The sequence below is a fragment of the Sorex araneus genome, chromosome X (assembly GCF_027595985.1).
Source record: "Sorex araneus isolate mSorAra2 chromosome X, mSorAra2.pri, whole genome shotgun sequence".
Classification (NCBI taxonomy): Eukaryota; Metazoa; Chordata; class Mammalia; order Eulipotyphla; family Soricidae; genus Sorex; species Sorex araneus.
In genome coordinates, this window is record NC_073313.1 from 285,422,802 (window position 1) to 285,447,984 (window position 25,183).

General features: G+C 47.8%; 2 protein-coding genes across 5 annotated transcripts in view; both read right to left on the bottom strand.

The window, feature by feature from the left end:
* Nucleotides 1–4,150: 4,150 nt before the first annotated feature.
* On the bottom strand, nucleotides 4,151–17,437 carry GPR75 (G protein-coupled receptor 75). 2 transcript variants are annotated; one of them, XM_055122017.1, is made up of 2 exons: nucleotides 17,343–17,437; nucleotides 4,151–9,076 (listed from the first exon to the last, which is right to left on the bottom strand). In XM_055122017.1, exon 2 carries the CDS (start codon nucleotides 8,978–8,980, stop codon nucleotides 7,382–7,384), a length of 1,599 nt encoding a protein of 532 aa, XP_054977992.1. In that variant the 5' UTR covers nucleotides 8,981–9,076; nucleotides 17,343–17,437; the 3' UTR covers nucleotides 4,151–7,381. The 2 variants fall into 2 exon arrangements, with proteins under 2 accessions (XP_054977992.1, XP_054977993.1); XM_055122018.1 differs by having other exon boundaries at nucleotides 4,151–9,005; nucleotides 17,343–17,399.
* A 2,476-nt stretch (nucleotides 17,438–19,913) lies between these two features.
* PSME4 (proteasome activator subunit 4) overlaps nucleotides 19,914–25,183 on the bottom strand; it is a 106,897-nt gene continuing 101,627 nt past the window's right edge. For 2 of the 3 annotated variants that reach the window (XM_004615804.2, XM_055123337.1), the window contains 3 exons: nucleotides 24,028–24,161; nucleotides 23,185–23,321; nucleotides 19,914–21,440 (listed from right to left, as the gene is read on the bottom strand). In XM_004615804.2, coding sequence (XP_004615861.2) covers nucleotides 23,187–23,321; nucleotides 24,028–24,161 — 269 coding nt within the window. In that variant the 3' untranslated portion in view covers nucleotides 19,914–21,440; nucleotides 23,185–23,186. The remainder of the gene's footprint in view (nucleotides 21,441–23,184; nucleotides 23,322–24,027; nucleotides 24,162–25,183) is intronic. The other variant, XR_008627441.1, reaches the window with a different exon arrangement.

Consider the following 25,183-nt stretch of genomic DNA (forward strand, 5'->3'; position numbering starts at 1 on the left):
TAAGTTTCACTATAAATTCTAGACAAGTGTCACCTTGGGAAAGCTAGCTTAGTAAAATGTCAGTAGTCCCTCTCTGATTAGCCATTTGTCATGGTGAAAAATGTAAAGACTGTTGAAATTTGCTAGAACCAGATTGTATTTATGGAATGAGTAGTAAAAAACAGTTCCATCTTTTATTCATTAACTTCTTTTCACTTTTCCCAGACCTCCTCAGAATGCATGAAACTGACATTCAGCAAATCTTTGTTGACTAAATTAATGAGTTCCTCTTCAACTACCTCAATTTCCATCTTCTTACTAACCTTATCTTCTTATTTTTAAGTGCTTGATGCTTTGAGGAAAAATATTTTTTGGGGTTTAGAATGATTAGGAAAGAATGCATTAGGAAATGAATTTAATCACTTATTCTATCTGTGTTCCTTTTCTCTTGGATCCCATACATGGTTTGTGTTTTGATCTCTTACACTGCTTTCTCACGGATCCACGTGCTGCTTCCTCTCCCCAGCTAGAGTATAGGATATATGTCTGCCTATTCTGCTTTATTTTCCACATTTATGGGCAGCAACTGAAAGTTCTTGATTTCTGTAGTCAAGAAAAGAAATGGGGGAGAGGGAAGGGAAAAAAGAAACACAGCTGAATTTTTTTGTTGTTTTGTGAATTATTTTATTTTATTTTGCTTGTTTGGGGGACACACCATCTAGTGCTTAGGGACTATTCAAGTCTAGACAGTGCTTGAAGAAATCGAACCCCAGTTTGTAAAACTCAACCCTTTGAGCCATCACTCCAGCTCAAAGGTCGAATTCTCACTCTCTGTTCAGTCCATGAAGTGAAAACCAGTTTCTAAGGCACTCTGAACGCCCCCTCACCACACACACCACACCCTTCTTTTCAAGTTTAACAAGATTAAACTTGTTAAACTTTACACTTTTCAAGTGTAAAGAACACAATGCCTAGTCATGTTTTCAAAGCAATCTTTTTTTAATACAGTTTTTTAAAATTTTATTGCTTTTTTTGGGTCACATCTGGCAATGCTCAGGGGTTACTCCTGGCTCTGCACTCAGGAATTACTCCTGGCAGTGCCCAGGGGACCATATGAGATGCTGGGAATTGAACCTGGGTTGGCCTCGTGCAAGGCAAACACCCTACCCGCTGTGCTATTGCTCCAGCCCCTCAAAGTAATCTTAATAAAATCAGTTACTAGCATATTAATAAAATCAGTTATTAGCATAATGTATTGCTAACACCAAACAAATAAGCAAGTAGGTTTCATGAATCCTTGCTAATGTCTGTATGCAAACATGTAGAGGGCTGAAGAGTAGCACGGGCAAGCAGAGCTTCCCTCGAGCACGGCTGACCCACCACCATACACAGTTCTCTGAGCACAGAGCCAGGAGTCAATCCTGAGTGCAGTCAAGTGTAGCCCCAAAACAGAACACAAAAGATTGGGGGGGGTGGGGGTGGGGAGCTGGAGCAATAACACAGCGGGTAGGGCATTTGCCTTGCACGCTACCAATCTGGGTTCGATTCCCAGCATCCCATATGGTCCCCCGAGTACTGCCAGGAGTAATCCCTGAGTGCAGACCCAGGAATAACCCCTGTGCAATGTCAGGTGTGACCCAAAATAAAAAAAAAAAAAAAAGAGGATCGGGGGGAAGAACCAAAGAGAACAGAACAGAGAGGAAAAGAAAAAGAGAAAAGAAAAATGTGCTAAACCCGAGACATTTACACAGGTTAGAAAACGTCTCCCACTGCCAGGCCCACAGAAGACCAGCATAAAACACTCTTTGTGAACTGCTCCACTTCCAAAGGCCAAACTGGCATCTGAACAAGCTGCATTTTGAAAAACCGCAGGCTCTGCATGAAAATCAAGATCCTGAGCCTGGGAATTGGTGAAAGCTGTTTCCTCACCGCAGGCTGTGGGGGAAATTCAAGGGCAAGCCTTAAACCTGTGGACGAACTCATCTTGGTGCTCGCTAGGTACATTCACTCTTAAATAAAGATAATTATGTGTTTATCCAGATGGGGAAGGAAAACTCATTAATGTGTTTATAAGCAATGAAACAATACTTTTACTTTGGTAAAATTAATCTCAAAATGTTAAACTTGAGGGGCTGGAGCGATAGCACAGCGAATAGGGTATTTGCCTTGCACGCGGTCAACCTGGGTTTGAATCCCAGCATCCTATATGGTCCCCTGAGCACCACCAGGGGTAATTCCTGAGTACAGAGCCAGGAGTAACCCCTGTGCATCACTGGGTGTGACCAAAAAAGAAAAAAAAAAAAAAAAAAAAAAGGTTGAATTTGAGATTGCCTATTACCCATCTTTTCTGGGCAAAATTTCACTAAAATGCCTATTAACCATCTTTTCTGGCAAAATTTCACTAAATATGCACCTTTTTTTTTCTTTTCGGGTCACACCCAGCGATGCACAGGGCTTATTCCTGGCTCTACACTGAGGAATTACTCCTGGCGGTGCTGGGGGACCATATCGGATGCTGGGAATCGAACCCAGGTCGGCCGTGTGCAAGGCAAACGCCCTACCCACTGTGCTATCGCTCCAGCCCCTAAATATGCACCTTTATCCAAGTTATCACAGACTTCTTTCTTGCCTCCTCTCCAAGAACCATTCGCCTTTTCTCCTGTCATTCCTTTGAGGGTGCTAAACAGTTTCTTTAGCACAAGCACAAGCCATGGAATTCCGCAGAAAGGACATAGGTTAGTGTCAGCTCCTAGGAGCCAGGATGGTCCCTCGTGGCTGGTCCTTCAGCTGAGCTATGAAGCTGGGAACAGTTTGGCAGTCCTGGGACAAGACCTGCGTCCTCTTCCTTTTCCCCTCTCCCTTGCCCTCTGTGGATGTTGCGATGCCAGGGTTCATCACACTCGCCTGCACGCTTACTGGGGGCTGCATATGTGGTCCTGGTGCTCGCAACCCACGCCCCAGTGCTCTCCAGGGCTAATGTCCATTAGTGGTGCTGAGTGTCAGAGAGAGACCTGCCTGCCTATCACAGCAGTCAGACTCAAGGCCTTCAGCCCCCCCCCCCCCAAAATCTCCTAGCTTCTTACGTGTACTCTGTTTGGTTTCTTGATCTTTGTCTAACCATGCTTTGGTGGTAGTTTAGGGTTTTGTTTGTTGATGTGCAGGGCCGGGGATTCAACTCAGGGCCTCACACATTCAAAGCAGGTGCCCTCCCACTTCTCACTGTCCTCTGGCTCCGAGTGCCTTTGATTAGATTCCTACCGATAATCATCCTGGGACAATTGCGGGGGGGAGGGGGTGAGAAAGGCCAAATTGGAAGCCAGCTACTTAGGTATTAGTGTTGACGTCTTTTTTAGGCATCATAGGTTTTTGTCTCTGTCTTGTTTGGTTTGGGGGCCACACTAGGCATTTGTTCAGGCCTTAATCCCAGCTTTGCACTCAGGGATCACTCCTCGTGGGACTCACAGATCACAGGAATTCCAGGGATCAAACCAGGGTGGGCTGTGTGCAAGGCAAATGCCCTACCATACTATTGCTCCAACCCCAAGGCATCCTACACTTGATCATTTCTCTAACCCACTTATTCAAGACCTATGTACTGCTAGGTGCATGAGACACGGTGCCAGCAAAAACAAAATTCTTGTCAGATGCTACACAGCCTGCAGCAATGGCCTGCCACTGGGTAGGACGAAACATGGCCTCTGGGGCTGCGCTCCCAGTTCAGAAAACTCTGAATGGCCCCCTTAGATCACAACACATCTTCCAGGTGTTCAGATACAACTAATCTGAGCAGATATGTTACAAACTGTGGTCAGACGAGTTGTTTCATCACTTAAGGAAAATGCCCCTTAGATTTAGGCAAGAATGCTGTTTATAATAATGCAATAATGCATCAATGTTAAGTAATGCATTAACAATCACTTATTCCATAATAATTTCCTTTATGTTGTTATTTTGGTTTGGGGGTCACATCCTGGGGTGTTCAGGGCATATTCTTGCCTGGCTCTGTGCTCAGGAATCACTCCAGGCAGTGCCCAGGGAACCATATGTGGTGCTGGGGATTCAAGCCAGGTCAGCCCTGTGCAAGACAAGGTCCTCACGCTCAGTGGGCACTCTTCAGCCCCTCTATGATGGTTTCTAAATGACCAGACAGGAAAGTCACCACACTGAAATATGTCCAGAATGTTAGAATTTTTAATATGTTTATTTTCCAAACATTATTTTTAAATTACATTAAAAGCATCAGAAATACAAATCTGGCCTAATGGTTAATATCAGAATAATTATAAAATGTCTGAAATACATCACATATTTTGCATCACAGTAAAGCATCAAGAGAACTAATTATTGTGCCCTCCTTGTCATATTCAACTGAATTCTCATTACTTTTAGTTCTCATTTTAGCCCTTATGAAGACAGTTATAGATGCCTCTATACCTGCATAGATATAGATGTGAAGGACAGCTAAGAATCTAGCCTACTATGTACTTCATGCAAGTTGAGTCTATAATTGCTTTGTTGTTATTTTCTTTGCTTTGGGCCCACACCCAGAAGTGCTCTGTGGATTTTCAGCAGTGCTGGGGGGGATCATGTGGTGTTGGGAATCAAACCCATGACTCCTGCATGCAAAGCATGTGTGTCAGCCCTTGAGAATCTTCCCAGCCCAGAATCAATAATTTCTTGATGAGCATGTAGAGACTGAATACAATTTTATATATGCTATAATTTCTACCTTCCAAAGATGGATCATATCAAAACTTAAACGTCACGCAGAAAAACTGTCATTTAAAAATTTTACAAGTAGAAATTATGTTTTCAAAATCTTTTATTTAATCACATTGAAATGCCTGGCCAAAAAGAAATATATACCTTAAAAAGTGTGAAATATCTTAATGTTTATAATTAGAAAGCTGGGGGCCGGAGCGATAGCACAGCGGGTAGGGCGTTTGCCTTGCACGCGGCCGACCCGGGTTCAATCCCCGGCATCCCATATGGTCCCCCAAGCACGCCAGGAGTAATTCCTGAGTGCAGAGCCAGGAGTAACCCCTGAGCATCGCTGGGTGTGACCCAAAAAGCAAAAAAAAAAAAATTAGAAAGCTGTCTGACTTATTGGATTAAATACCAGATTTTGAGTTGAAGTTAAAAGTTTGATTCTTAGTTTGCCACAATTCTTCAAGAGATCTTGGAATATCAGACTCCTTAGTTTTTTTTCAATAAGAGGTAGTATACTAACGCATCTCATGAAAATACTAATAAATAAAGTGTTGCTTTTAAAGATAGAAAAGCACAATTCAAATAGGTCACAGTGACTTCCAAGAGTAGCATTCAGTTACAAAAGAAAATATGAGAGTGGATATCTTCTCCTGTTATAAAATTTAATAGCAAAAATAAAAGAAGTGGCAGCGAGATGGCACAGCAGAAAAGTGCTTGTTCTGCATGATCTGACCCAGGTTCAATACCATGTGGGGTGATCTCCGAGTACAGAGCCAGGGGTAAGCCCTGAGAACTGCTGGCTGTGGCCCCAAAATAGAATCACTAAAGGACGAAAGGATAAGAAAAAAAGGAGAAAAGATCACCCTCAATGGAAAAATTTGAAAAATAAATAAATAAAAACCTTTCTCACATTGAAATCCCAGAAGCAGAATGGCTGGCTGGTCCTGACAGAGATCTGGTCACCCTCTGCCCACTCCTCACCCTCCTAACTACTCTATTTAGTAACCCCAAGAAGAGGTGTAGGAAGTGAATGCTTCTCAGCAAAAACGCCTTCCAATGCAGAACAGCAATTCCTGAAAATGACCACCAAGACAGAGAAGTCCTGTACCTCATGCTTATCTCGTGTCTAGCAGTTATACTTTCAAAACTGCAACAAGTTCAAATGTTAACTGTATAATGATATCCAAATCTGCATGAAAATATGTTAATCTTTATGCTGGAATCCACAGAGTACTTAAAAAAATTAGTTTGGGGCATAGAAATAATGAATCAATGTTTCCTTCCTCTTCATTTCCAGTTTTTCTCCTGCTAATACAGGAGTAAAATGATATATTTGAAAAGAGATCATCATAAGAGTTTTCCTACCCTTGTAATGCACGAAAAGACAAACATTGACTTCTGGATAGTTGCTTGGACGTGCTCTGTCAGTCTCACAGTGGAGGAAGCCTGAATCTGAGCACTGCCAGCCTCACTTGCATGCCTTCCCCCGCAGGAATGCAGCGTCCAACATCACCATGTACAGTACTGTCCACAGAGCAGGCAGGCAGCCACAGGGCCCACTCTCCCAAGGACAGCACGCGGCCACCCTGATGCAGCCCTCTTCTTTAGGACTCCAAAATAGACATTATTTTTAGCAAGTAAGAGCATGTTTTAAAAGGATGATGTACTCAATGGGCACAAAATAATAATGTCTAGAGTAACAGATAGCACTAAGCATACCACAGTAGTCTTAGTTGGCTGTCTTAGCAAGTACTCAGTGCTTGTGTATTTTTGCTAAGGATAGTCATAGACAGTATATTTCTGATTTTCTGCATTAATTATGTATTTGGGGGTGGGGAAGGTCCAGCAGAAGGATCCAAGGATACAGTGATGGTCGGGTCCTGTGATGCCACACTCTGCAGTGCTCAGGGAGCCTCAGGGCTACTCTGACAATGTACTACACCAGTGGGACTAGAAGGTGAGCTGGGTCAGTGCATGAAAGGCTGGTGCCTTCACCCCTGGAATGCCTCCCCCAGCCCCAAAAGTATATTATTTGTTTGGGTTTTTTTTTTTTGGTTTGCTTTTTTGGGTCATACCCAGCAATGCTCAGGAATCACTCCTGGAAGTGCTTGAGGGACCATATGGGATGTCGGGGATTGAACCCGGGACAGCCGTGTGCAAGGCAAATGCCCTCCCTGCTGTACTATAGATCCAGCCCCAACAGTATATTATTTCATAAATAAGCCTGGTATCAAAAAACGCACCCCATTTCAACACTTCAATAAACCAAATTTATAATTCAATAATTCTGAGTTTATAAATCAAAAACAGCATCAGTAAAGATATACTTTCACATTCTTTAAAAAATTGAGTTCATGTATATTTTAATGTTCCAGTGATTATAACCAGTTCATTCTCCACTTTAACTTAGTAGTTAAATGATCATTATTGGTATCTATGAAAAATTCAATACAAAAGACTGGAAGCGTAGGCCAGGGTAAAAATCTAAAAAGTAACCATCTACATCAAATCAAGAAATGTCAAGAAATCACAGAGCAAATCATCAGATTTCAGAAAAAAGGAAAACTCAACTGTCAACTGTTTAGCTGATTCTAAGTTTTGACCTACCACTGGTCTCACAAAATTAAAAGATAAACTCAATTAGTATCAGAAACAAAACGAGTCCGCATGAGATTCTGGAGCCCCTGTGACTTTAGACAGAAGGCACTGGAATCTGCCTGGCTGAAGTGCTGTCAAATTCTTGCATTAGATCGTTAGTGGTGTGATAGTGCATGGCAATGTAGGAGCTGGCAAATGCAAAGGAGTTTACAGGCTGCAAGCTGCAGGGAACGCTCTCTTCCCGGTGCGGGCTGCTATTGTAGATGCTGTAGTAGGCCTCCAGCCGGGTGTGCACAGGGGTGGAGGTGCTCTGGCCATGGTGCTGAAGCCCGGCGGAGAGCTTGGGGCTTGCCACACTTTCCCTGGATTGACTGGGCCCACAAGCCTGATCCACAAATTTCTTCTGGGGCTTTGGAGAAAGCATGTAGGCAGAGTTCGTCTCGTGGTGGGAAGATTTGTTTCTGTTCACCTCCAGGTTCCCTTTGCCCATGGCCCGGAGCCGGGTCTTCTGCTTGCAACAGAAGAAACCCAGGCTGATGTACTGCAGACACCAGAGCACGCGCCTCCGCAGCCCTGCGCTGTTCCGCGAATATATAAAAGGGTTCAGTCCTGACTTGAGGAAGATGAGGGTGAACCCGAACAATTCGACCTGGTAAAGGAGGAAGCTCGCCCGTCGCGACAGAGCCACCTGCACGAAGGCCACCCCCAGGGGAAGACAGCACACCAGGACTGAGAGCACGATGATCACACAGGTGAGCACTGCTTTGGAGTCCTTGGCGGCGGAGAGGTTAACAGCCGAGACCAGCTGCAGCTGACTGGGACTCTTGGGGTACCCGTGGGCTGGCCCAGGCTGCAGTTTGTTGTAGTTCTGGTTCCTGTAGAGGGCCGGCACGGCACACTGTGGGGGCTCGGCACCTGCCCTCCCAGGGCCCCCCATGAAGGGCTGTGGCCTGGACGCATCCACAGCCATCACAGGGGGGCACTTCCTGACCTGGGCATTTTTCCTCAGGGTCTGAGCGATCATGATGTAGGAGACCGAGACCACGGCCACACAGAAGGCAAAGTCCACGACATAGAGGGACAGGATGACCGTCCCGTCCCCCACCATAAGACTGGACATGGGAAGGCAGAGGTGGGACTTGCTGGCCCTGGGCGTGGCCAGGGCGGCCAGTGTGAAGCTGCTGGCCCAGAGCAGCAGCACGAGGAGTAGCGAGCAGGGCAGGGTGGTGGCGCGGCCCGGGGGCCTGCCCAGGGCCAGGTAGAGGCGGTGCAGCGCTATCACGGCCACCGTCTTCAGGGACATGATGAGGAAGCCCGAGCTGGTTAGGTGGAAGGTGAAGCAGAAGGCATCGGGAAGGGCGCTGGCCGGGCGCAGAAACAGCACGAAGGCGAACATGGGGGCTGTCACCCCGCAGATGAAGAGGTCGCAGAAGGACAGATTGAGGACCATGAAGTCAAAGTTGGTCCTGAACTTCCTGAAGGCTGGATCGAAGAAGGACAGGAAGACAATGACGTTGCCGTAGGAGCCCAGGAAGAAGATGAGGGTGAGGACGAATGTGCAGGTGACCAAGGTGGCCGCGTGGACGAGGTCCGGGCAGTCCTCCGAGAGAGCAGAGCCGTTTCCTCCTGGGAGCTGGTGCGCTCGGGGCCAGCTGGCATTGGGGGCCTCTGGGAGGGGGGCTGTCGAGTTCATCTTCAGAGAGAAACAACTCTTCCTTCTGGGGAAGGGGGTCAGGGCCTCAATTCATGGATGAGCAACATACGAAAAAAGAGGCCCAAGGCACAAAGCCTGCACACAAAAAGCAGGGCCAGGAACAGAAAGGAGTTAATGGGGAGTGGAGTGGTCCCAGGCTGGCCCCGTCCCCTGTGCCTGGCGCCCCAGAATACTCAGGCTGTACTTCCCCGTCAAAGCCCAACACAGGAGGGACACAAACTCCTCAAAATAGATTCATCCCGTCAGGCTTTGTGACCCCATGCCTTCCAAACCAGCTAAAGCACTACCTGGAGAGTGCTCTGTGGGTTTGTTTGTTTTGGGCTTGGGGGACACCCAACAAAGCTCAGGATGTACTCCTGGATCTGTGCTCAGGGATCATTCCTGGCGGGCTCAGAGAACCACAGAGATGCAGGGGACAAACCTGGGCCGGCGCCCAACCCGCTGTGCTATCACTCCTGACCCTACCTGGAGAGTGTTATTTACTTAATTTGGGGTGGGGTGGGATCATGTGGCATGCCAGGCAATGCTCAAAGATTCTTCCTGGCTCTGTCCTCAGGAATGACTCCTGATGGAGCATGAGGAATTCCACATGCTTTCCTGGGAGCAAACCAAATGCAAGACCTTATCTCCATACTGTCTCTTCAGAACTGGAGTGTTTTTAAAAGCAGACTGCTGGACAAAATCTGAGGGTTAAAAGTAGGTAAGGGATATTCCTGATAACCTTTCAGTATCAATACTGCAAACCACAATGCCCAAAGGGGTGAAAGAGAGAGAGAGAGAAAGAGAGAGAGAGAGAAGAGAAGAGAAGAGAAGAGAAAAAGAAGTGCCTGCCACAGAGACAGGCAGAGGGTGATGGGAGAGAACCTGGGGACACTGGTGCTGGGAAATGTGCACTGGTGGAGGGATGGGTGTTGGAACACTGTATGACTGAAACCCAATCATAAAAAGCTTTGCAAGGGTCTATCTCACAGTGATATAATGAAAAAGTTAAATATATATACATATATATATTTATTTATGACCCAGGGCTGAGATCTCCAAGTCTGCTTGGATAGGGACTGGGCCTCTTCTGCCCAGATCCCCCATTTTCCAGTAGCTAGGTGCTCACACCCAGAAACTGCCCCTGGTGCTGTGTAATCCCACCAACAGCCAACATCCAGAGACTATAAAACCAAGCTCCCAGAAGACATCTTATAGCCTAGATCTCCCTCTTGGAGAAACTGGCAAGCTACCGAGAGTTTCCTGCCCCCATGGGAGAGCCTGGCAAGCTCCCCATGGCATATTCATATGCGAAAACCAGTAGCAATTATGGGTCTCATTGCCCTGACCCTGAAAGAGCCTCCAATGCAGCACCGTTGGGAAGGACAAGTAAAGAGAGGCTTGTAAAATCTCAGGGCTAGGACAAATGGAGACGTTACTGAGACCACTCTAGAAAATCAACAATCAGCGAGATGATGATGATGATGATGATGATGATGATGATGATGATGATAATTATGATTTACCAATAAATAAATAAAAAGCAGATCCTGGGCCCGCCCCTTGGGTTTCTGACTGGCACTGCAGATGTCACAGTGGAGACATAGCACATGACTTCTCTGCCAGAGAGGTCACAGCCTAGTCCAGACCGACCAAGTTTTTATGGCCCACTGCCTTGCTCTCAGAACACACACACACACACACACACACACACACACACACACACACACACTACTGCTCAGGGCCCTGCAGAAATTTAAGTGTGCAAACAAAAATGCCCCCCAGCCTTTCCTCTGAGATCAGGCACAAGACAAGGATGCCCACTCTCACCACTCCTCTTCAATATAGTACTGGAAGTACTTGCGATAGCTATTAGAAAAGAAAAAGAGATTAAGGGCATCCAGATAGGAAAGGAAGAAATCAAACTCTCACTATTTGCAGACGATATGATACTATATCTAGAGAAGCCTAAAACCTCTACTAAGAAACTCTTAGAAACAATAGACTTATACAGTAAAGTTGCAGGCTACAAAATCAATACCCAAAAATCCATGGCCTTCATATATGCAAACAATGAGGCAGAGGAAAGGGACATAAAAAAAGCAATCCCATTCACAATCGTGCCCCAGAAAATCAAGTACCTTGGAAATCAGCTTAACCAAGGAAGTAAAAGACCTCTACAAAGAAAACTACAAAATGCTACTTCATGAAATCAAAGAGGACATGAGGAAATGGAAACATATACCCTGCTCGTGGATAGGGAGAATCAATGTTGTCAAAATGGCAATACTCCCCAAAGCATTATACAGATTCAACGCGATCCCTATAAGTATACCCATGACATTCTTCAAAGAAATGGATCAAGCAATCTTAAAATTCATATGGAACAACAAACGTCCAAGGATAGCTAAAACAATTCTTGGGAAAAAGATGATGGGAGGCATCACCCTCCCCAACCTCAATCTTTACTACAAAGCAGTAACAATTAAAACAGCATGGTACTGGAATAAAGGCAGAGCCGTAGACCAATGGAACAGGGTGGAATACCCTTACACACAACCCCAAATGTATGATCATCTAATCTTTGATAAGGGAGCAAGAGATGTGAAGTGGAGCAAGGAAAGCCTCTTTAACAAATGGTGCTGGCACAACTGGACAACCACATGCAAAAAAATGGGCGTAGACCTTGACCTGACACCATGCACAAAAGTCAGATCAAAATGGATTAAAGACCTCAACATTAGACCACAAACCATAAGGTACATTGAAGACAAGGTCGGCGAAACCCTCCACGATATTGAAGATAAAGGTATCTTCAAAGGTGACACAGAACTAAGCAATCTAGTAAAAACAGAGATCAACAAATGGGACTACATTAAACTAAAAAGCTTCTGCACCGCAAAAGATACAGTGACCAGAATCCAAAGACTATCCACAGAATGGGAAAGGATATTTACACAATACCCATCAGATAAGGGGTTGATATCAATGGTATATAAAGCACTGGTTGAACTCTACAAGAAGAAAACATCCAACCCCATCAAAAAATGGGGCGAAGAAATGAACAGAAACTTTACCAAAGAAGAAATATGAATGGCCAAAAGGCACATGAAAAAGTGCTCTACATCACTAATCATCAGAGAGATGCAGATCAAAACAACCACGAGATACCACCTCACACCACAGAGACTAGCGCACATCCAAAAGAACAAAAGCAACCGCTGTTGGAGAGGATGTGGGGAGAAAGGGACCCTTCTACACTGCTGGTGGGAATGCCAACTGGTTCAGCCCTTCTGGAAAACAATATGGACGATTCTCAAAAAATTAGAAATTGAGCTCCCATTTGACCCAGCAATACCACTGCTGGGAATATATCCCAGAGAGGCAAAAAAGTATAATCGAAATGGCATCTGCACATGGATGTTCATCGCAGCACTGTTTACAATAGCCAGAATCTGGAAAAAACCCGAATGCCCTAGAACGGATGACTGGTTGAGGAAACTTTGGTACATCTATACAATGGAATACTATGCAGCTGTTAGAAAAAAGGAGGTCACAAATTTTTTATTTAAGTGGATCGGCATGAAAAGTTTCATGCTAAGTGAAATGAGTCAGAAAGAGAGACAGACATAGAAAGATTGCACTCATCTATGGTATATAGAATAACAGAGTGGGAGACTAACACCCAAGAATTGTAGAAACAACTACCAGGAGGTTGACTCCATGGCTAGGAGGCTGGCCTCACATTCTGGGGAAAGGGCAACTCAGAGAAGGGATCACCAACTATAATGTAGTCGAAGGCCATGTGGGAGAAGGGAGTTGTGGGCTGAATGAGGGCTAGAGACTGAGCATAGTGGCCACTCAACACCTTTATTGCAAACCACAACAGCTAATTAGAGGGAGAGAACAGAAGGGAATGCCCTGCCACAGTGACAGGGTGGGGTGGGGGGAGATGGGATTGGGGAGGATGGGAGGGATGCTGGGTTTACTGGTGGTGGAGTATGGGCACTGGTGAAGGGATGGGTTCCCGAACTTTGTATGGGGGAAGCATAAGCACAGATGTGTATAAATCCGTAACTGTACCCTCATGGTGATTCATTAATTAAAAATAAATAAATTTATTATTAAAAAAATGCCCCCCAAATTGCACTGAGCCTACTACCCAGCTAAGCCCAGGGAGCAAGACCAGCAACCAAGCTGGCAGTTAATGTAACTGTGTGGATGATCAAAGGGCAGCACCCACTAAGAAAGTATGAGGGGGGAAGCTCATCCTTCCTGGGGAGGGCGGAAAAGAGTCTGGTGATAAGCCTGGTGGATGAAAGGTGAAGGGGCGGCGGGGGGGGGGGGCGGTGTGGAGAAGTGGGGAGGGGGTGGAGAAGCGGGACAGGGATGAGGTGGACCAGGGAGATAGGAAAGGGCTGGAGGAGAAGCTTGGGAAGCAAAAAGCCTCAAGTAACCCCTAGGATCTAGTCTTTCCTTTTTCTTCCTCCAACACACACACACACACACACACACACACACACACATCACACACACTCAGAAGTAACTATGTAAACACATACATGTTTATATATCTATAGCTATGTATTTATATGTAGATATAAATTTTGCCTAATTATTTTGTAGTCTTTTGCTTAACTCTCACAAACTACTAGTAACTCTTCTATTTTCCCCTTGGAGAAACCCCTTTTTTCCCTATTTTCTATCATTTTTTCTCCCTACTTATGATTTCTTAGTAAACCCCATACTCTCCTTTTTGAAAACCTTTATGTGGAACTACATTTGAGAAATAATGAAGTTGAAAAGGGAAATAATGAAGGGGTCAGAATTATAGGAGATTTACCAGGTGAAAACTCCCCCGCTGGCAGCTCTGAACTAAGTACATGTGACTGAAGTGTGGAGCAGAAAGCATGCATGATCCCATGGTCCTTTTCTCAGCTTGCATGTACCATGTGCACATGTATGGCAGCTCTGCGCCAGGTGTGGAGGGTGCAAAGGCAAAAGGCTCTCCCCACTTTAAAAGCATAACCTCCTGGTGCCTTGCTTAATCATTTTTTTCTTCCTATTTTGCAACGTGATTTAACCCCTGCCCCCCTATCCCTCCCCCCCACACACACTAATCTTGCTGTTTCGAATCCCAAACCCTGTGTGGCTTGGTACACACCCTAGTCCCAGAGATGCCGAAAGTGGGACAGCTGAGACTGTCTCTTGGAGACGGCTCTCGAGAAGGGAAAACATTCGCTGTAGCCCAGCACTTTAGCCATCACTAAGGCCACTAAGGCCACCTGGGGACGTGTTCAAAATACTTAACTCCCAGCACCAGTTGGCGGGAAAAGACCTCCAGTTGTGTATGGGCTTAACCAGTTAGTTGCAGGACATAAAGGCAGAGAAAGGGGTCGGATCAGGGAGTTGGCCTCCTTAACATTTTTGTGAGGGCCAGAGAGACGGCACAGGGGTTAAAGAGCTTCCTATTTCAGCCCTTGCTCTCCTGCACTGCAGATGGGACCCCCTAAAGTACCTCTAGGGGTGACCCTTGAGCCACAGAGCCAGGATCAGCCCTTGAACTGCTGTGTGTGACCCAAAGAGCCCCCACATGCTTTGTGTGTGTGTGTGTGTGTGTGTGTGTGTGTGTGTGAGAGAGAGAGAGAGAGAGAGAGAGAGAGAGAGAGAGAGAGGGAGGGAGGGAGGGAGGGAGGAGAGGGAGATCCTGATTCTCTGTTTCTTAATGATGACCACTTTAAAACTGTCTAACTCCGGGCTGGGGAGAAAGCCCCAAAGCTGAATCACATAGTTTGCATGCAGGAGGCCTGAGCCTTGACTTCCCAGGGCCCCTCAGCCTCAGAGGAGGGGTGGAGGCGGGGGGGGGGGGAAGCTTTCCCTGAAGCTCTTCCACATGGATACTGCCAAAGATAACCTTCACTGCTGCTGTCCTAGCTCGCCCTCTCAGCCATCTTCCTGGGAGTTTTGTGTTTGCTTTTCCATGCTAGCCAAGAATTGAGATTAACAGGAAGAAAAAGAATCGGAGGAAAACAAATTTGGGGATGTAAAAGACAAGAGGCATTTTTGCTTTTCTTTGTTACTTTCTTGTCATACGAGGGTGACCCACTGCGTGGGGGCATCGTCAGGGTGGCACCCCAGCTATTGAGGGCTCTATGCATCCCAGGTGGAGCTTGGGACCCTGCACAGGAATGACCTCTGGGACCTCTCTCCACACCCCTTCATTTGTTTAAACTTTCAATAATTTTATTTTTAATGTTAGTGTTTTATTCAGGCACCGTAATTTACAAAGCTTTAAGTAACTGAGTTGGGCATTGAGTATTCCAGTTACACACCTGCCACCAGTGCTCTGTCCCTTCCAGAATGTCTCAAGGCTACTCTGTTTCCCTGTCAGGAAAATTATTTCTCAATTTACCTCCTAGTTTGAGTTACAGGTTTACATTAGTGTTCATTCATGGTTTTGACTTCTAAACCAAGAGGAATTTCTAAATAATAAGAGCACTCTAGGTCTGGAATATAAATGTCATCATTGGGGCTGGAGCGGGTAGGACGTTTGCCTTGCATGCGGCCAACCTGGGTTTGATTCCCAGCATCCATATGATCCCCTGAGCACTTCCAGGAGTTAATTCTGAATGCATAAGCCAGGAGTAACCCCTGTGCATCACCAGGTGTGACCCAAAAAGCCAAAAAAAAAAAAAGTCATGTAAGTGGATTGTTAGTGCTACGACAGTCCAAGCTTCATGCTATGCTTCTAAGTAATAACTCATGGAATTCTCCCGGCATCCCTAAGATAGATAACTCATATCCACTCTACAGGTGAGAAACTGAGTCAAAAACCTAACTTAATAGGGTAGAGCCTAAGTTGGAACCGGAACCACAACCCCAGCAGTGTCAGGGCTCACTCCAGGCTCTGAGTTCAGGGATCACACATAGGGGGCCCTATGGGGTGCTAGCAGGCACCCTCCCTGGTGTGCCAATCTCCAAAGCCCGCATTCCTCACCCTGAGCTCTCCACAGGGCAGTCCAGAAGCCACAGGTGAGCACCCAGTATTGACTGTGAGGGGTGACCCCCCAGAACAGCTAAGGAGACTCCTGGCAGAAGTTACCGCGCGATGGGACCCTGTATTCTCTCCTGCTTACGGGACAGTGGAAGGGTCCGAGGCCATCAGATGTTGGGATAGAAAAGGAGAAAAGCAGACGCAGAATAAATCGAAGGTTTGGGCAGAGAAACTTCAGGAGCTAATAGGAGTAGGAAAGACACCAGGTCTTATTACCAATTTCGGGTAATTTAAAGTGAACGAAGACACTGAGAATGCAAAGGGGAACAAAGTTCTGATGGCAATATGCTGAGCGGCGGAGACGGGAGTAAATCAATTTTCTATTTGCTACTCCCTAGTATGAGATGAAAACGACAAGGCCTCTTGTTGTCTGGGGGTCTTCCCCAGGCCCCGGCCCCATTCCTGGCCCCTGCTTCCCTTTGCCTGTCAGCCCACCCTCCAGGTAAGTGCTGGGAGACTCGGCCCTGTGTCGGGTCACAAGCTCACGACTCCAAAGGCGAGGACCTCAGTTCCGTCTCGCGGGTAGGAGGCCCCCGGCAGGGGACACGCTCATTGAGTGCGCGGCGCCTCGTGACTTACTGTGTTGCTTTAAAACATTTTTAAAAAGAATGTATTGTTTTCTACGCACTTAAAAAACAAACAATAACCACGAAAAATGCCAGGCCGGCCTGGCGCACAGGCCGGCCCTGGCAGGGGCCAAATACTGTCCCCCGCGGGAGCGCCTGGGCGCCGAGATGGTGTCCAAGGTCGCGCGCACGGCGCCGGGCTGGGGGCCCAGGGCCGGGCGCGATGAGCGGGTGCGGGTGCGGCCTGGAGGCCACGGGCCGGGCAGCGGGGCCGCTGCGTCGGGGTGGTCTCCGGGGGGCAGCGCCCCGCCCGCAGGAGACCGGCGACAGGGACCACAGGCCGGTGACAGAGACCCCGCACGCGCAGGACAGGGTCCCCCAGGGCGCAGGACAGGGACCCGCAGGGCGCAGGACAGGGACGGCGACAGGGAACCGCAGACCGGCGACAGGGACCTGCAGGCCGGCGACAAGATAGGGACCCCGCAGACCTCGGGACAGGAACCCGCAGGCCGGGGATAGGACAGACGCAGGGACCCGTAGGCCTGCGACAGAGACCCCGCACGGCGCAGGACAGGAACCCCCGCAGCGCGCGGGGCAGGGATCCCCGCAGGCCGGCGACAGGATAGGGACCCGCAGGCTAGGGACCCACAGGCCGGCGACAGCCCCCCGCCCGCAGGCCCGGCGGGAACGCAACGCGCAGGCGCCGCCAGCCCGGCCGACCCCCTCCCCGCGACCCCCTCACCTGCCGGCGGCCGCGCCGTCCCCGCCTCCATCGCGCAGCCCCGACCCCCGCGGCGCCCGCGCCCGCGCCCGCCCCCCGCGCCCACGCGCGCCGGCGCCGCCCCCCGCGCCCGCCCCCCGCGCGCACCCAGGCCCCGCCGCCCCCTGCGCCCCTCGCCGGGAAGCCGCGGCTGAGAACGTCTTTCTCTTAAACTGGTGTGTCACGGTCCAGTTCATTGTACATCACGTTTGCACCTATTTTATTTTTTCTTTTTGGGTCACACCCGGCGAGGCTCAGGGGTTCTTCCTGGCTCTGCGCTCGGGAATCACTCCTCGCGGTGCTCTGGGGACCCTATTGGATGCCGGAGTTGGACTAGGGTAAGCTCCATGCAAGGCAAACGCCTTTCCCGCTGTGTCTCGCTCTGGCCTTTAATGTATTTTAAATCAATGTCAGTTTAACCCCACATTTAAAATTCTGCTCCTGGGGCTGGAGCGATAGTAGAGCTAGATAGATAGATGGGTAGAGAGGGCTGGTGCCTTGCACGGGGCCAACCTGGGGTTTAATCTTCAGCCCCGATGTGGGCCCCTAAGCATCACCAGGTATGCCCCCCAAACCCAAACAAACAAACAAAAAAAATCGAAAATGTTGCAGCATACTTGACAGTAAACCGAAAACTTCAATATCCAACGGGAGAACAGCAAAAGTTACATTAGTGAACAAAACAAGTGATGTTTGTCCACAAAGACAGGAAAACTATTTCATCAAAATTTTTCAGTAGAACAGAATTCGTAATTTTTCATGGGTCCTTTTTGCCACACTACTCATTATTTAAAAGTAAATAATAAAAAAGTCAGCCTGTAATAAGTCGGCCTGCAATCCGAAGGACTTGGCAAGACCAGATTGTTGTTTTTTATTTACATTGGGGCTGCACGTGGCAGTGCTCAGGGAATGTGAAGCTGACCAGCCCCTCGGCCGCCCGGCCGTCTCCAGAAGCGCAAGTTGCTCCTCGCGCCAGGAAAATGGCTCCATGTGCTGGAGACCAAGTTCTCGTGTGAGAACCAGAGTCCCTTTAGCACTGCTCAGCCTGGGCCCTGCCCCAACCAAAGCCCGCTTTGTTTATCTTATTTAGAATTGTTATGCTCTGAAGCTTTTGTCAATTCTGAATGGGAAAAGTTTTCCTCCTAAAAAAAGGGTGGGGAGACATGAGGGGGCACACTTGCTGGTACTCAGGGATGACAGACCGGCCAGGGATGGAACCCGGCTTGGTCATATGCAAGGCGCCCTCCTTAATTCTAAATATTTACAATTTAGGATGGAAGGATTCATTTAGAAACTTTTTTTTTCTTTGCTTTTTGGGTCACACCCAGCGATGCACAGGGGTTAGTTACTCCTGGCTCTGCACTCGGGAATTACCCCTGGCGGTGGTCAGGGGACCATATGGGATGCTGGGAATCGAACCTGGGTCAGCCTGGGTCAGCCTGGTGCAAGGCAAGCGCCCTGCCCTCTGTGCTATTGCTCCAGCCCCAAACTCTTGAGTTTTTGTGGAGAGAGGACCACAGCCAGTCATGCTCAGGGATCACTGCTGTCGGTGCTGGGCATTGAACCCGGTCAGCTGCCTGCAAGCACATCAACCGCAGTTGTCTCTCCCTCCCTCCCCATAAATGGGCTTTAATGACCTCTGTTACTTGTTTCCTCAGAGCCTTCTCCCCTCCAGAGAAACCCGCCTACCTTCTCACAGTGCTCCGCCCTCCCCCCATCACCTCCCACTGGTAGAAAATTTAGGTAGTGTGATTCCAAGTTTAACAAAATGATGGTATCAGGGTCTAAGCAACTTCTAATCCCAGCATCAGAATGACCCTGGGCTGTGGAGGGAGGGGGAGGGGAAGGGCAGCTAGAAACCAATCATGCGCTGGAATTAGTGACCCTGGGCTGGCGGGAGCGTGATTCTTGCTGCATGCATGATTCCGAGGCAGTTTCAACGCTGATGCCTCATTTCTACTCAGATATTCTGGCTGAGGAATGTATTAATGCAGAATCATTCTTTCTGTTGTTTGCTGGGATTTGGGGGCCGCATCGGCAATGCTCAGGGAGCACTCCACTGGCTGCACACAGAGTGAGCACTCACCCCTGCTACATCTCTCCAGTTCCCGCTCTAGGCCCAGGGGAGATCCAGGGTTCCTGGCACAGCTGAGCGAGCCCCTTGGCACCACTGCAGAGAACTGAAAGCCATCTCAGGACCAGGCACAATACCGTGAGCCAGGAGCCAGAATTCGAGTTCACATTTTAATAAAATTCTCCCAGGATTGTCAGATTTGCAATTCGCAAATCAGGCTCTGAGGGTGGGAAGCAGTTGTGTATGTGATTCCAAAGGGCAAACCAGTACCCACAAGTGACAGCAGCCAGTGAGACTCAGGAAAAGGGCTTTTAACTTGGATGTATGCAGAGTAACACGCCTACTTTACTGGACTGGCCCGAGCTAGACACTTTATGTCAGGACATGATTTGGCATGCCCAGACCTCTGTCTGCAAGAGAATCCACAGCGAATGCTCAGAGTACTGTCTTTTCCTCTTAATCAAGACAGAAGCCAGGTGTTAAAAACAATTCATTTATTGGGCTTCAAACTAGTTACACCATTGAAAGAGTCAGTTTGGCACTACTCTATACAGGGACTATGTCATGGATGCGACGTGGGAATACTGTACCAGAACTCGGCAGGCTCAGCTAGGTACTGGGTCATTCAACAAGGAGATACTAAAAATAGATTTAGTGTTCCTTTAAGGAAGACTGTACAGGGTGTGTTGGAGGGCGACATTCACCAAGTTGTGAATCACTTCAACCTAGAGGGTGCTTTGCATTCTATACGTGTGTCATGGGCAAAAATGTGGTCTTCGCATTTAAGAGATGCACAAGAAATTACATAAAATTCAGACAGTCTAATGATAAATGAACTTAAAAAAAATCCATCTGCTTTTGTAACATGAAATGATAAAAGAAAATAACTTAAAAATACACACAAAAATTGGCATTCAATTGGCACAAGAGCCAAAATTCACTGTAAGAGCTACATGTCAATCTTTACAAATTAATTACACAATGGTGTTGTGTAAAAGATCGCATCTGTACAAAGTCATGTCAGTGCTATTGCTACAGTTTATACAGTCTTTTACATCTATATAATAAACAAGTCAATTAAATATTAAGCCTTATTAGCCTCTCACCAATTCCGCAAGCAGAAAAAAAAAATCAACAAAACCAAAAACACCTAAAACAAAACAAAAAACCCAAACAAAGACAAAGGGGGAAAAAAATAAAAGAAAAAAAAATCACAGAATTTCCACAAACACAAGTTTTTCATTAGGTGAAATATAACAGTTTTCAAAGAGGGTCAAACAATATTTGTAAAGGATACAGGTAAAAATCAACCAGTCAGGGCTTTTATTGTTGTTGCTGTTTATTTTTAAAATCACGCATTGTATACACGTACAACAATCAATCAAAAATTTATTCACCAAACCCCCGATTTTTAAGCAATTGCTCTTCTTTCTATTCAGCACCAAAAACTCCAGTCTGTGGGAACCACAGGGACACAGACTCACTTCTGTCTTGGTCAAGCGACCCACCAGGTCCGGGTCAGGTCTGAGTGACGCCTCGTCCTTCCCGCGTGGCGGCTGTCCACGGCCAAGGCTCTCAGGCCCACAGCGATACTACTAGCTACAACCAACAGCCGTTTGGAAAAAAAAAAATTTCAAACTAATTTGAGATGAGTGAAATGCCAGGACCTGTTTGACAGATGCACAGGCTCCGTCCCGAGGAAACTGTTTCTAATGAGTTCCTGGACTCCGTCTGGTCTTGGATGCCATGATCAGATTGGGTAATTATTTCTCGTCTGGGACATTGTGGCTTTGATCAATATTCCGGAAACGCTTCCGAACAAGTTAGGAAGAAGAAATCGAATGGCCGCTGTGCACCTAGGGGACGCAGACCAGTGAGACCAGATGCAGAAACCACCACCACGACGGGGCTCACGGAGGCAGGGCTGGGAAAGCTGCGGAGCCGCCAGATGGGACCTGAGGCGCTGGGGTTCTTGATGGAAAGAGCTTCAAGTGCGGACTACTTCTCTGCAGCGGAAGAGAGCAAAGGCTTCGGTTAGACAACAGCACACGCGACGCCAGAAGCCCTAGAGTGATTCGGAAGGAAGCCTCCTGGAGCCTCTTCCGACATGAGTCAGAGGCCCCACTGCAAACCCCACAACTACCACGGCGAGAATGGCCAGGGCCAGCTCGAGGACAACGAAGAATGAGACTCAGGGCCACAGCTGGCCGTACTCGGTGGTCACAGCTGAGGGCTCGGGGGACCATATGAGATGCTGGGGATCGAATCTGGGTGAGCCGTGTGCCAGGCCAGCCCCGCAGCCATAGAACTCTCTCCAGCCGGAGATTATTAACTTTATGGAACTACTTGTTTACACATACACACACATATAACTTTATACATACATAAATTTATATGTCTGTTTCTTTTCCCCACCCTGCCCCTGTTGGGTTTTGAACCCTAGGCCTTCCACTTGCAAGCATGCGCTCTGTCTCAGAGCCTAAGTCCGAGGCCCCTAAGTTAGTTTTTCAAAAGAAAGGTCCAAAAGCAACAGTTCTCTGCTTGTAACCTTCAGCAGAGAAGCAAGGAAACTCTTATTTTTCCCTAGCTAAAGCAACTCAAGTTAAGAAAACAAAAAAATATTGTTCCGTATGACCCAGTAATATCTCTCCTGGGAATCTACCCTGAGGGCCCCCAAACACACAGCAGAAACACCCTCTGCACTTCTCCGGTCCTTGCAGCACTGTTCACAATAGCCAGAATCTGGAAACAACCCGAGTGCCGGAGATCAGATGACTGGATAAAGAAACTCTGGCACATCTACACAATGGAATACTCTGCGGCTGCTGTGAAATTTGCTTTTAAACGAATGGACCTGGAGAGTATCACGCGGAGTGAAATTAGTCAGAAGGAAAGAGACAGACACAGAATGATCACAGTCATTTGAGGGATATTAAAATATATAACATAGTATGAGAATAAAGCCCCCAAAAAACAGTAGAAATGAGGGTCAGGAGGACCAGTTCATGTGGGGGAGTGCAGTTAAGACACTGAGGGGAGCTGGAAATGATCACTCTGGACAGGAACTGAGAGAAGGCCAAGGGATACAAATAAGAATGTTTCAGCAACAGTACTGCAAACCACAGTACCTAAACGGAATGAAAGAGACAGGGAAGGAGGGAGGGATGGAGAGAGGGAGAGGGAGAGAAGGAGGGAGGGAAAGAGGGAGAGAGAGAGAGGGACTGGGAGAGAGAGGAAGAGAAAGAGGGAAGGAGAGAGGGAGAGAGGGAGAGGAGAGAGGGAAAGAGAGAATGAGGGAGGGAGAGAGAGAGGGAGAGAAGGAGGGAAGGAAAGAGGAAGAGAGGGAAAGAGGGAGTGAGGGAAAGAGGGAGAGGAGGGAGGAAAAGAGAGGGAGAGAGGGAGGGAAAGAGAAGGAGAAGAGAGGGAAGGAGGGAAAAGGGGGAGAGAGAGGGAGAGAGGGGGAGAGGGGGAGAGAGAGAGAGTATAGTGCGACAGAGGTAGGGGCTGGGGGGGTCTGATGGGAGGAAAACCGGGGCACTGATGCTGGAACATTCTATGACTGAAACTTAATCATGAACAACTTTGTAACTGTACATTTCATGGTGATTCGATTATAAAAACAAAAGAGAAAATCCTTTAAATAATGACATCTAAGAATACCTGTGACAACAATGACAACAAAAGCCAAACACTTGATGAACCCCCTTCCCAGGCACCCGGCCCAGGCTCATCCGCGGGCCTGGGACTCACCCCTAGGCATAGTAGCACGGTGACACGAGGAGGTCGGTGAGGACGAGCAGCTGGTCGTCCGTGAACTGCTGTTTATGTTCCTGCCAGTTGTCATGGTGCGTCCTTCGGAAATTGGACAAGGTCTTTTTTACAGTCATCTGCAGAGTAGGCAACCCACACACATTTAATGGCGGCTCTCCGGACAAGCGGGGACAGTCAGGACACCTTTTGCATAGCCGCCTTCCGGTCCCACGCGTGTCTCAAGGCCACCGCGCAGTCACCAAGCCCCTGCTCTGGAGCAACTCTGCGCGGGGCTAGACCTTGGGCCTCGGGTTCCCACCGGGCCACGAAACCGCTCCTGGACCCAGACATACACTGACCGGGGCCAGGAGGACCGGGCCGAGCACTCATGTTCACAGCTAAGGAACAGATCGTGGTTCCCTATTTCACATTAGTCTCGAGGTAAGATACTTCCAGTACCTGATGGTACACTCCTGACACATTCTATCTAGAATGCTAGAAAACAAGAGTATAAAATTGAAGGATCCCAAAACACAGCCAATACTTTGCTTCTAGGGATGGGGAGAACACACAGCATTATGCTTGGCTCCAAAAGATCCTGGGACAGGTCTCTGGGACGCTTTGATGATGAGAGTGGCAAACTTGGCCCCGGCAAGGGGATCAGTTAGAGGGGCTCTAGGAAGACCAGCGTGTCTGGGAATCAGGTAGAAACGCTTTTTAAAGAGGCCGAGGGCTGCAGGGCTGCAGGTGTGATGACCGGGCACACGGGGAACCAGGGAATTATCTCCACAGACCTGCTAGTGTTTCTGAAATCAAACACTCCTAACAGTGGCGGAGCCTCACCTCAATTGGCTGAGGGTCATTCAGGTGTGCGCTGAGGTTCATGAGCAGCTGCGGCATCCAGGTGGGGACGTCGTAAGGGCTGGACAGGATACAAGCCCCAAGGCCCAGCACCCCCGCGTGCCGTTTGACCAACTCTGCAAAGGGAACGGAAGTGGGTGCACGCACACTCACAGTGACGGGAGTACAAGAACCGGGTGTGTTTTTTCCAAGCGGTGAATTTCTATTTTAAGTGAAACTGTTTCCTTACATCAAAACAGGATTTTGAGGTGGGACTAAGTAAGGACAGTCTATAGCTGCTCATCAATGAGAACAGAACTCTAAGTCACAGATCAGAAATGTGTCACAGTTTTTAGTAAATGGCTCCCCCCATCAATAACAACAGATGTAAGATTCTAGGGGGTCTCTATTCTTTAGAAATTACCATAAGCTACTTCTAAATTCTCTTTATTCTTGTTTGGGGGCTGCACCTGGCTCTGCACTCAGGGATCACTCCTGATGGTTTTGGGGGTACAAATGTGGTGCTGTGGATTGAACCTGGGTCGGCATATGCAAGACAAGTACCTAACCTGCTGTGCTCTCTCCGGCCCTCAGATTAAAAAAAAAAATTAAAAAAGTGGACACTGCATTTATAAGTGCAATACATGTATGTGCATGGGATAGTGGACAGGGAGCTGAAGAAAATTCAATCTGGAGCAGTCAAAATTGTAAATGTCATTTGCTATTAAAAAAACTAAAATTACCCTGGTCCTTAATTAACAGAGTTTTCAGGCAAAAAACCTAGAATACACATTGATGTTTTCTTGGAAAGGATCATAAAAAATAATGAAGAACAATACTATTACAGCATTAAAGAATTTTGTATCTCCACCTTTCTGAAAATCAGAAAGTGCCCAGGAGCACTGGAGAGAAGAGAGGACAGGGCAGTGGTTGCGCCCGGGTCTCATCCCTGAACAGGCTGGGAATAAGCCCTGAGTACGGCTGGTTGTGGCTCGAACACCAAATAGGAAACGGGGGGAGGAAAGACCAGTGCTTGGGAGACGGGGTCCCCGAGGCTCCTCCCAGCCAATGCTAGGCCCAAGCTGGGTGTGCTCAGACTCTGGGCTCAGGGGTCACCCGAGGCACTCCAGTGATGCTGGGGGCAGCTGTGTGGAAGGCA

What these genes read in the sequence shown, in the direction of transcription:
- GPR75 (XM_055122017.1), bottom strand. Translation starts at nt 8,980, where the DNA reads ATGAACTCGACAGCCCCCCTCCCAGAGGCCCCCAATGCCAGCTGGCCC.